This window comes from Neoarius graeffei, chromosome 7 (assembly GCF_027579695.1).
Source record: "Neoarius graeffei isolate fNeoGra1 chromosome 7, fNeoGra1.pri, whole genome shotgun sequence".
Taxonomy (NCBI): domain Eukaryota; kingdom Metazoa; phylum Chordata; class Actinopteri; order Siluriformes; family Ariidae; genus Neoarius; species Neoarius graeffei.
The window spans coordinates 41,662,318-41,675,273 of NC_083575.1; the positions used below are offsets into that span (position 1 = coordinate 41,662,318).

Consider the following 12,956-nt stretch of genomic DNA (forward strand, 5'->3'; position numbering starts at 1 on the left):
CTCTCCTCATGCATTATTCATGCCACCGCAGGTTATTGATGTATGCTTTTCCCCAGCGGCGCGTGAGATTTTAATTCGTTTTCTGGGTTTCTAACGAATAATTTACTCGTGTGTGTGTGTGTGTGTGTGTGTGTGTGTATATGTGTACTGGGGTGGGGTGGGGTGGGGTGAGGTGGTGGGGGGGGGGGCGTGACGCGTGGCCAATTTAGAAATGGCGCGAAAAGAGCTCAAGGAGTGGAGCATCTTCGTGCAGCTCCAGTAATAACCAGAATACGCGCATTGAGTGAAACGTGCGACACCTCGGACAGGAGTGACGATTAGCCGAGCGCTGGTGTTTACTGCACTCCTGGGTTTTTCTGCATGATGCTCCAAGCAGGTGTGGAGAAGAAGCCGGAATACTTGGAGCGCGCTGCGCTGCGCCGCGCCAGGAACAATGGGATCTGACCGGCATACTGATCCACTTCTCGTGCTGCGTCTCTACGACCTCAGCACCGGCGGCCCCGGGAGCAGCTCTGGCACACTCTTTCCTCTCCGTTCCGCTCTTCTTTAGATCAGCTCGCCTTGTGTGTGTGTGTTTTGTATATTTATGCTGGTCACGTCGTCGTGCGTGCATCGCTGCGTGCTTGAAATTGCGGTACCGCTTGGGAGCAGCTTGGACGGCGTGCAGCTCCCTGTGTGTGCGCGATGTGGAGGGCTGGGGCGCACTGGCGTCCGGCGCTGCTGCTCCTGCCCCTGCTGATGGCCGTGACACTCGGCCGCACTCCGATCCCGCACAGGTAAGACTCGCCGCCGCACGCGCGCAGATGTATGCATGTGCCTCTGCGCTCTCTGCCACGATTTAATCCAACATCACTTTGTTCTCGTGCAGGGGTAACGAGCCCAGCAACATGTCGTACGTCAAAGTCACCGTGGACAAATTGCTTAAAGGCTACGACATTCGGCTCAGGCCCGATTTTGGAGGTAATTAACTTGTTTAGCACAGGTAAAAGCCCCGGGGATATTGTGCAGTGTGGAATGATGATTTGATGGATTGCATTTCACAGGTCCTCCGGTTGATGTCGGGATGAGTATTGACATCTCCAGTATCGACATGGTGTCTGAGGTGAACATGGTGAGTAGCAGCAGCAGCACACAGCTTCTACTCAGTTTATATGTGTACACAGTAAAAATCATAGTGTCAATTTTACTCTTTAAGAGTTGAATTTAACTCTCTGTCAGATAACATTTGGTCCCACTCAAAATCAGTGTAAAATTTACTCTATAGCCAGTGTAAGATTTTTAGAGTTAATTTTTACTCTATTTTGTGTCAAAATTAACAATGAGGTGTGTAAAAATATTTAACACTATAGATAGTGTAAAATTTTCAGAGTTAATCTGACTCTATATTGTATTTTCGCGGGGAATCATCACCCTGCAGAGTAGATTTTGTCGTTGTGTGCAAGTGGGAATTAACTCTCACTTTTGACACTACCATTTAGACGATTTTACCCTGCATAGTGTTATAACTACTCTATCCAGAGGAAAATAGGTTTACACTGCAATATTGACACTCCATTTTTTACTGTGTATGTTTATGAAAATAGGAAGTTTGTTTGTATCTCTGTGTGTGTGTGTGTGTGTGTGTGTGTGTGCATGAGGAACATCAGGCCTACATGATCGTGCTGTATAGTGGTCTGTCTCTTAGGTTCAGCACAACTAGATCAGGACTGCTCCAAAACTTGAATCACAGTTGTAAGCTATAGCTATAGAGTATAATGACAGTTAAATTAAGTTTGGATGTGGTTAAATGCATGATATTGTTCTGGATTTGGAGCTAATATTTCAGTGTTGATGAAATATTAGCTCCAAATCCAGAACAATACAATGCATGGAACATGTTATTTGTGGATGATATTGTGATATGTGGTGAAAGTAGAAAGCTGGGTTTGGAGAGATGGAGGTATGCATTGGAATGAAGAGGAATGAAGGTGAACAGTAGCAAAACAGAATACATGTGCTTCAATGAGAATGGGGATGAGAGTGTAGTGAAGATGCAAGGAGTAGATGTAAAGAAAGTTGGTGAATTCAAGTACCTGGGGTCAACTGTGCAGGAAAATTGGGGCTGCGATAGTGAGATGAGAAAGAGAGTGCAGGCAGGGTGGGGCAGTTGGAGAAGGATTTCGGGAGTCATTTGTGATAGGAAAGTCTCAGCAAAAATGAAAGGTAAGATGTATAAGACAGTAATGAGACCAGCTATGATGTATGGATTGGAGACAGTACCCTTAACAGAGAGACAGGAGGCAAAGTTGGAGGTTGCAGAGTTGAGGATGTTAAGGTTTGTGATGAGAGTGACGAGGTTGGACAGGATAAGGAACGAGCACATCAGAGGGACAGCACATGTGGAGAGCTTGGGAATTAAGCTAAGAGAGATAAGACTGAGATGGTATGGGCACATCCTGAGAAGAGATGCAGAGCATGTTGGAAGGAGAATGTTGAGGATGGAGCTGCCAGGCACACGAAAACGAGGAAGGCCAAAGAGGAGATACATGGATGTGGTGAGAGAGGACATGAAAGTGGCAAGTGTGGTAGAGAAGGATGTGGAAGACAGGGAAGCAATGGAGACAAAAGAACTGCTGTGGCGACCCCTAATCGGGAGCAGCCAAAAGAAGAAGAAAGATTTCAGTGTTGATGAAACTCAACGATAACATGCTCTGGGGAATATAGAGGCATCTGTGGGGAATACTGTATATCAAATGTATGAATGAAATGCTGCTAAAATTGCTAATGCATATTTGATTATGATGATGATGATGATGGTAGTGGTAGATTCAGTCCTACATTGGAGTTGTAGTGTCTGCTGTTAATGATGATGGGATAAAAATGTATTATATTGTTCGGTTTTATTTCTACACTATTAGTATATGCCCTCTGATCAGTAATTTTCTACACGTGGCACAAACTTCAGTTACACATAGGAGCATAAAACGACATTGTAGAATTTCTCCTAATATACACTTAACATGAGTGGTGCAGTGGTTAGCATTGTCACCTCATAGCGAGAAAGTTCTGGGGTCAAACCTGGTGGTTAACTGGGACCTTGGTTTGCAGAGTTTGCATGTTCTCCCCGTGCCTGCTTGGATTTCCTCCGGGTGCTCTAGTTTCCTCACACAGTCCAAAGGCATGTGGATTAGCTCAGCTGCCTACTCTAAATTGCCCATAGGTGTGATTGTGAGTGTGAATGTTTTTTTGTCTCTTTGTATTAACCCTATGATAGATTGATTGGCTCCAGCTTGCCTGCAACACTGATGGATTAGCAGTATAGATAATGGATGGATGTATACAGGTAGCATCTAAAGAAATATCTGCAATAATAAAAACCTAGGGATGGCAAAATAGTACAGCTGTACTGGGAACAATGGCCAGAAAAACATTTAAATAATCTGTATCTCATCTGCTAATCCAGTACTGTATGTCGGTCTCTGAGGTGCTCTGGCTCTTGGACTAAATAGGCCATAGGTGAATTTTTGTTCTGACAAGGTGCCACATCATTCCATGATGGAAAAGACTTTTAGTGAATTATGGATAGTGGTTTGAACAGAGCCATTTTCATGAAGCAGGTCATGCATTAGTTATTTTAGTGAGTTGGCTTTGCAGGGAGGACCCAGGAAAAGGAGCTCAGTGGATTGATGTTAAACTGCACATGCTTTATATTATTTTCAAATAAATGTAAAAAATGTTGTAGAAAAATTATACCTGGATATATTTTTTGTTCTAACTGATAAAATTATTAATTGAATTAGTTCTGGTTGATGCTACATACTACTATATATACTTATGATGATATAAGTCCCATAGCTATTAATTATTTATATAATTTTATGCTGATTTTTTTTTTTCAAATGAATACTGTTCAGAATAAAGTTCTTGGCTTCTAATCTCTAGAAGAGTAGTAATGTACTGTAAAAGATGTAAATGCAAAGGACAGTATGTTCACAGCATCTTCCCAAGCTCTACCACAGTCTAGTAACTGGGCATTAATTTTAATAAATTTTACTATAAGAATTTTAAGCATACCATTGATATTGGCTCACTTGCTCTTTTATACTGGCACACTAACCAGGTCTGCTTTTAACTTGCTTTAAAGACCGTAGGATTTTCTATCAATATTGAATAAATTAATTGATGTGGCCATTCCACAAAAAATGCAAACAGACAACAGCAAAATGCACAGAAGCACCTGTATTTTTACCATCATCAAGAAATCCAGATTATATGAATGTGTATTAGAAATGCTCAGAGTCCTACATCACTTTCTCCATGATAAATGGTGATATGAAGACAAATTTTCAAGCTTTTTTAGTCTAAGGCCCCTTTTGTGAATAGTAAGTGGAACTGAGGCAGGAGTTGGGCAGGAGAGCAAAGGAGACTTGTAGTAAAAGTGCAATACAGTATAAAGTACAATAAAAAAGTAACTAAAAAGAGTTATGTGCCTGAATAAGAGTCATTATGTTATGGTGGATAGTGTGAAAATATATAGTAAAGGACCAAGTGCAATTATATTAATAGCACAGTAAATAGTAATAGCAAAAAAAAGTGATTTCAGCAACAATAATGAAAAGGTATAATGGTAAATGTTAAATGACCAGAGCAGTACAGTACAGTGAGAGTGTCTGCTTGCTATGTAGCTGAGTTCCAAGTACAATTATAAGTCCAGTCAGTAACTGAGCAATTAACAGTTCAGTAGGTGCACTGCTTGTGGGTAAAAACTGTTCTTGAATCTGCTTGTCCTGGTATGAATGCTGCATTACAGCTGACCAGACTGCAAGGGGAGAACAGTAGGTGCCCAGGGTGATAGCAGTCCTGTATGATGGAGCTGGCCTTGTTCCGACATCTGGTTCAAAAGATCTCCTCAGTGGATGGAGGTGCACATCCAGTGATCTTCTCTGCCATCCTCATGACCCTCTGGATGGCTTTCCTGTCTTGTGCAGTGGTATTGCCATACCACACAGTGATACCACCCGTCAGAATGCTCTAAAAGTTCAAAAGCTAATGTGTGCTTATGCCACATTTCCAATGGTACCATAGGGGGTAAAGGTATTGGTGTGCCTTCTTGAACATCACCTCTGTGTTTTGGGTCCATGCTAGGTCATCGGAGATCTGTAGTCCAAGGAAACTGAAGCAACTGACGATTTCCACTGGCGTCTCGCTTAGGCTGATGGGGGTGTAGGTCCCTTGGTGGTTCCTGAAGTCTACAATGAGCTCCTTAGTCCTCAATTGCAGATCAGGGTGCCCAGGCCTAGGACTCTCCATTTCAGGACCAGCTTGGAGGGGACAACAGTATTGAATGCAGAGCTGTAGTCAATAAACAGCAGCCTCACATAGGTGTCCCTCCTATCTAGATGTTCTAGGGTAGTGCGTAGTGTCAGGGAGATAGTGTCATCCAGAGACCTGTTTGGTTTGTATGCAAACTGTAGTGGGTTCAAGGAATCAGGGATAATACTGTCCATGTGTGCCATGACCAACTACTCTGGACACTTCATGGCTATGGGTGTTAAGGCCACTGGACGATAGTCGTTGAGGCCTATTACTTTGGTCTTCTTCAACGGCATAATGGTTGTCTCTTTGAAGCACACTGGGACGACAGACTGCTGTAGTGATACATTGAACATATCCATGAACACAGGAGCTAGCTGGTCCACACCAGGCTTGAACATGGAGGGGTAGGAGGGATTTCATCTGGGCTGGCTGCCTTCCCCGCTTTCACCCTTCTGAAGGTTCTACAGGTCTCAGGCTCAGACAGTTGCAGTATGTAGTTTGATGGTTGGCTCAGAGTTCTCTCTTTCAAAGCGAACATAAAACAACTTCAGCTTGTCTGGTAGGGAGGGGTTGGTGTTGATTACTCCTCCTGAGCTGCTCTTGTGGTCAGTGATGTCCCTCAGTCCTTGCCACACGTGTCTGGTGTCTGACCCCCAAAACCGTGATCCCAGTTTATTTTTGTAATCTGTTTTTGCAGTTTTGATGCCATTTCTGAGGTTGTACTTGGACTTTTTGTAAAGATTAGAGTTCCCTGATTTGAAAGCGGTTCTCAGTTCCCTTAGTTTATTGCAGATGTCTGGGTTCATTCATGGGTTGCAGTTTGGAAATGAATGAACAGTCTTGGTGGGAATGCATTCCTACTGTTAATGTATCTAGTGATATGATCTGCATACACATCCAGGTCTGTGGTCTTGAATATGCTCCAGTCCATGATTTCTAGTCCACTCTGCAGCTTTAGTATGAAATCATCTGTCGCATGGTTCTCACTGTTGTGGGTGTGGTTTTCAACTTCTGTTTGTAAACAGGAAGTAGAAGCATGGAGATGTGGTCTGAACCATAGACATATAAACATAGATGCCGCATTGAGCTGGGTGGCCCGTTGCTGGGATACGTCAGAGTGTCCGCCATATTGGATGTGGCAAATCTTCCCCGTAAACCAATGCAAGTAAATGGACTGAACTTCATAAAGCCCCTTTCTACAATAATATTTAACTCGATGCCTTTTATTCACCCATTAAGACACACACGTATATATTTGGGAAACAAACAGGCATCAAAACAACATATATAACTTTTAATGTGATGGTTATAAATAGTGTGCGAAATACCCTGTACACTGCAAACTAGCGACAGATACGCGATAGATGGCTCAGGTAAGCTAATCAGTCAGCATACCGTAGCAAGCTACCGAAACCTGAGGCCAAAATAACCAACCTACAAGACTGAATATGATAAATGATGGAAATAGTGGAAAAACTGGAAATAGTGAATGAAAATAAAAATTTACTGTTTTATTTATTGAGTCACCACACAGACCTACTCTCGTTGAATAAAGTGAGCTGAATGACCGCCAAACTGAGTTCGGCCAGGTTCTAACGTCATACCAAAACAAAATACATCACATCACTGATTCCTTCACATTCAGAAAGGTTAAAAACATTCATCATACGTTCAAAAACGTTCATAATAGTGTGGCACTGTATTATCTAATTCTCACTGCTTATAACTATACACCTACCCGGTGGAGATGAGCTGGGAAACTGAAGACTGAAGGAACAACTCCCTCTCTGATCCTGACTGTCTGACCTGTTCTGTCAAAATCCTCCGTTCTGAAGTGTTCACTGCAGAGCATGGATGACGGGGTAGCAGAAAACCCTTCCCGTTGCACAGCTGTCTCCCACTGCTTTTTCATGTCTTTATTTTTGGGAAACCTACATAGTACGTGAAAAGTTAGCTAAGCAACTAACAACAATCAGCGTAGTTACGAAGGAAATACTTCGTTGTTTGGAGACAGGTTTCACCGAGTGGTTATTATGCGCGAGACTTCATATTAGCCACAAAGTCAGAAAAATCTGTTCGTAAAATTACGTTATAATGACCAAATACAATGAAAAGTATTTTTCCAGTCTCACCTGTGAAAGGTAATCCCATGTGATCTCGTTTGGACGGTAAACCTGTTGGTACAGTTAAACGCAGCACATGAATGAGGCATCTTTATTCTCGGCTACTGTCTAGACGCTATACCAGAGATGGTTGAAGAATCTCCACTTTGCCACATCCAATATGGCGGCGAGGATGACGTATGATTCTACGCAGAATGCGGCGTCTATGTTTATATGTCTATGGTCTGAACTGCCAAAAGCCAGTTCGTGCAATATCATGGTAGGCATGCTGTATTGTGGTGTAGCAGTGATCAGTAGTTTTTCCATTTCTGGTCGGGCACAAGATGTGCTGATAATATTTTGGCATTACCTTTTTTAAGTTGCAGTGGTTGATGTCACCGCAATGATGGAGACTTCCTTGGGGTAGTGATTCTGAAGTTTGCCAATCTCACTGTAAAATTCACTCAATCTGGTGTATGTGACAACTCATAGTTGAATCTAAACTGCTATGAGAATGGCATAGATTTCCCTTGGTAGATAAAAGGGGCAACATTTGATTCCCAGTAACTCCAGGCTAGGCAAGTAATGTTGTGAAAGGACCTGAACGTCTGTATGCCAGTTGTTATTGGCCAAACAGCAGACACCCTCATCTTTATTCTTTCCCGTGGACTCAACTGTTCTGTCAGTCCGGAACAAGGAAACAGGTAAGTCTTTCATTAAATCTATTGCAGTGTTCCGTAAATCCAAGAGTTTTTGGCAGTTGTATGTTGACTAACTCGCTAGTTTTAGCAAAAAAGTGGTTACGTCACTTCCTCTGGCGGGAAATTTCGGAAAGGCGGTGACGTGAGGAAAGGACTCGCCAAACATTTTTCCGAATTGGATGGATTTATTGGTGAATTATGCCACCAAAAAAGAACTTTACAGCCGAGGAAGGCGAGGACATTAAAAAGTCACTCGACTTTCTGGCAGAAGAGGTTTCTGTTATTAAACAGCAACAGAAAGCCATCATGGAGCTGGTGACGGAAGTAAAGTCGCTCAGGCTGCAGAACACCGAGAAAGACCGGCGTCTCGCCCACCTGGAAAGCAGAGTTGCTGAATTAGAACAGTACACCAGGATGAACGACGTCATCGTCACTGGGATTCAGATTAAACCCTGGTCATATGCAAAAGCAGTGACAAGGGAGGGGGAATCTGATGAACTGGGCAGCAACTCCGTGGAGCAACAAGTGTCGGCATTCCTACACTCAAAGGGAATAGATATTGATTGCAACAACGTCGAGGCCTGCCACATTCTACCCAGGAGAGACAAGGAGAACACCGCCATCATAATGAGATTCATCAGCCGGAAACATAAAGCTACACTGCTGAAACAAGGAAGGAAACTGAAAGGTACAAACGTCTACATTAACGAGCACCTGACAAAACGCAATGCTGACATCGCCAGAAAAGCACGACATCTGAAGAAGGAAAACAAAATTCAATCTACATGGATCACCAACTGCAAAGTATTCATTAAGCTGAACGGGACACCGGACGAGGCGAGAGTTCTGGTCATACGGAACATCGAGGACTTGGACAAGTACCAGTGATGCTATCGGGACTGTACGATAATCAATACCGACATGACACTACACCAAACTCAACCATGACACACACCGAAATAACTCTTTCATCCATTACCCGGAACACTACTCGGCTCACGCAATTGCTTGTTGATTATGAAAACCTGTGTAGCAAGTGTTCTAGGTGGGGGGAGCACAGAAGCACGGCAGGCCAGAACTGAGTTCTCAAAACTCTTTTATTATCAGCTTTTCAGCTTCTACATACATACACACACGCCACACACACATGTGTTCTGGTCGGGAGAGAGCCCGCTCTGCTCTCACTCTTTTCCTTAAATAGGGCGCGGCTGCTGGGGAGACACACAAACACAGGTTAATTCACATCAGGTGTAGTGATTCTGCCACTTGCCTTCCCTGACTCCGCCCTCCGGTCACAGACCAACGCTTGACCACGCCCCCACTGCCACATGCCCCCACTGCCACATACCCCCACCGCCCGACTCAGGCCAGGCAGCCGTCCGGCCCGCAGCCGACTCCTCCCCTTGACAGGAGAGGAAGTTCGCCACGACCATCTGCACCCCCGGCCTGTGGACCACCTTGAAGTTAAAGAGTTGGAGTGACAGATACCAACGGGTGATCCGCGCGTTGGCATCCTTCATGCGGTGGAGCCACTGGAGGGGCGCGTGGTCCGAACAGAGGGTGAAAGGGCGTCCCAGCAGGTAGTAACGGAGGGCAAGGACTGCCCACTTGATGGCCAGGCACTCCTCTATGGTGCTGTAGCGCCCCTCACGCACTGACAGCTTCCGACTTATATACAGCACTGGGCGATCCTCCCCCTCCACCTCCTGGGACAAAACAGTCCCCAGCCCTCTGTCCGACGCGTCCGTCTGCAATATAAAAGGGAGAGAAAAGTCAGGGGAGTGTAACAGTGGCCCCCCACACAGTGCAGCCTTTACCTCAGAAAAAGCCCGCTGGCACTGCTCCGTCCACTGGACCGGATCTAGTGCCCCCTTTTTAGTGAGATCAGTCAGCGGGCTGGTGACGTCCGAATAATTAGGTATAAACCTACGATAATAGCCAGCCAGCCCCAGGAACTGTCTCACCCCCTTTTTGGTCTTGGGCCTCGAGCAGGTCGCAATTATGACGATGTTTTGATGATTGCATTTTTTTTTTTAATATCTTCTTTACGGTTCGGAATCAATCAATCAATCAATCAATCAATCAATCAATCAATCAATCAATCAAAACATATTCCATGCACACGTTAATAAATAAAACAAATGTAAAAAGTATGTAAACACAGACACAAAAGACCTAAAACTAAAAAAAATTGTGCAGAGCTTGTAGGGACGAGTCTGCTCTCCTCCAGCGCTGCAGTCCTATTAGGTTGTGGTTTTTAATTTAAAAAAAAAGTAGTAGCATTTCTATAGACAGGAGCCATTTGTTGGCTGCAACTTTATAAAGATGGTTGAGTCATTTTGAAGTAGGGCTGGGCAATATAGCGCAAAAATTTATCATGATAAAATGTTCCATTTCAGTCAATATCAGTAAGTATTGATAATTTTTAATGAGCTATTTTTAATAATTACCAGGAGAAAAAAGATTTAATTTAACCATTATACAACCCCGATTCCAAAAAAGTTGGGACAAAGTACAAATTGTAAATAAAAACGGAATGCAATAATTTACAAATCTCAAAAACTGATATTGTATTCACAATAGAACATAGACAACATATCAAATGTCGAAAGTGAGACATTTTGAAATTTCATGCCAAATATTGGCTCATTTGAAATTTCATGACAGCAACACATCTCAAAAAAGTTGGGACAGGGGCAATAAGAGGCTGGAAAAGTTAAAGGTACAAAAAAGGAACAGCTGGAGGACCAAATTGCAACTCATTAGGTCAATTGGCAATCGGTCATTAACATGACTGGGTATAAAAAGAGCATCTTGGAGTGGCAGCGGCTCTCAGAAGTAAAGATGGGAAGAGGATCACCAATCCCCCTAATTCTGCGCCGACAAATAGTGGAGCAATATCAGAAAGGAGTTCGACAGTGTAAAATTGCAAAGAGTTTGAACATATCATCATCTACAGTGCATAATATCATCAAAAGATTCAGAGAATCTGGAAGAATCTCTGTGCGTAAGGGTCAAGGCCGGAAAACCATACTGGGTGCCTGTGATCTTCGGGCCCTTAGACGGCACTGCATCACATACAGGCATGCTTCTGTATTGGAAATCACAAAATGGGCTCAGGAATATTTCCAGAGAACATTATCTGTGAACACAATTCACCGTGCCATCCGCCGTTGCCAGCTAAAACTCTATAGTTCAAAGAAGAAGTCGTATCTAAACATGATCCAGAAGCACAGGCGTCTTCTCTGGGCCAAGGCTCATTTAAAATGGACTGTGGCAAAGTGGAAAACTGTTCTGTGGTCAGACGAATCAAAATTTGAAGTTCTTTATGGAAATCAGGGACGCCGTGTCATTCGGACTAAAGAGGAGAAGGACGACCCAAGTTGTTATCAGCGCTCAGTTCAGAAGCCTGCATTTCTGATGGTATGGGGTTGCATTAGTGCGTGTGGCATGGACAGCTTACACATCTGGAAAGACACCATCAATGCTGAAAGGTATATCCAGGTTCTAGAGCAACATATGCTCCCATCCAGACGACGTCTCTTTCAGGGAAGACCTTGCATTTTCCAACATGACAATGCCAAACCACATACTGCATCAATTACAGCATCATGGCTGCGTAGAAGAAGGGTCCGGGTACTGAACTGGCCAGCCTGCAGTCCAGATCTTTCACCCATAGAAAACATTTGGCGCATCATAAAACGGAAGATACGACAAAAAAGACCTAAGACAGTTGAGCAACTAGAATCCTACATTAGACAAGAATGGGTTAACATTCCTATCCCTAAACTTGAGCAACTTGTCTCCTCAGTCCCCAGACGTTTACAGACTGTTGTAAAGAGAAAAGGGGATGTCTCACAGTGGTAAACATGGCCTTGTCCCAACTTTTTTGAGATGTGTTGATGTCATGAAATTTAAAATCACCTAATTTTTCTCTTTAAACGATACATTTTCTCAGTTTAAACATTTGATATGTCATCTATGTTCTATTCTGAATAAAATATGGAATTTTGAAACTTCTACATCATTGCATTCCGTTTTTATTTACAATTTGTACTTTGTCCCAACTTTTTTGGAATCGGGGTTGTATTTTACATGTAAACACCCAATTTCCTCACTGTCTGCACTCATTTATTCACTCCATGCTGTTTCCATTTATCATGTATGCTTCAGAATTGGTGCTGGACAATGCTTCCTAGAACACACTGCAGTCTACAAACATGGCTGCCTTGGACTACAACACCCAAGTACCATAGACTCTCTTGCATTCACATTCACCAGACATCCGATCACTCATCCCTTCAATCTGCATTTGCATCCACTTCCTTCCCCTTCCCCTTCCCCTTCCTGACACTTCCTGACAATTTTTATTGTGTCACGTGTCGATGGTGTAACTAAACAATACACTTCTTAAATGATTGGCTGTTTGCATGTCACTTGTTGCATGCTCCATTATCAAGGGATATGATGGGCTATTTATGAGCCAGGGAGGAGGCCCGCTAGAGGTTTGCTCATGCAACTGAACCTTGTGTATTTGCTGTGTTCTCCTGGCGGTTTGCATTTAATACGTTTAAATCAAACATTTCTCTTATGGCTATTGATGAAGTATCTATCCTGATACATATTGTTATTGGTTTACTGCCCAAGCCTATTTTGAAACCTTTTCTTATAGTCTCCTCTGTTCTAACTTAAGATAATCCATACTTTGTTGTTATTGTACACTGCTTGTACCAAATCTATACTTGGCATGATGCTGCAGTTTCAAGACTTGGTTATTGGTGCATTTGATCTCTGGCATATCAAAAAGCGCTGGTGAAGGGGAAGACTTTGGTCTATTCCCTCTACAAGACCACAGAGC

The 12,956-nt window shown here is 43.3% G+C and overlaps 1 protein-coding gene across 1 annotated transcript in view; it reads left to right on the forward strand.

Moving 5' to 3' along the window:
* The first annotated feature begins 628 nt into the window (after positions 1 to 628).
* The window catches only part of gabrb1 (gamma-aminobutyric acid type A receptor subunit beta1), a 43,558-nt gene continuing 31,230 nt past the window's right edge, over positions 629 to 12,956 (forward strand). Inside the window, exons 1-3 of the mRNA XM_060925674.1 lie at positions 629 to 776; positions 869 to 960; positions 1,044 to 1,111. Of these exons, the coding sequence (XP_060781657.1) occupies positions 685 to 776; positions 869 to 960; positions 1,044 to 1,111 (252 nt within the window). The 5' untranslated portion in view covers positions 629 to 684. The remainder of the gene's footprint in view (positions 777 to 868; positions 961 to 1,043; positions 1,112 to 12,956) is intronic.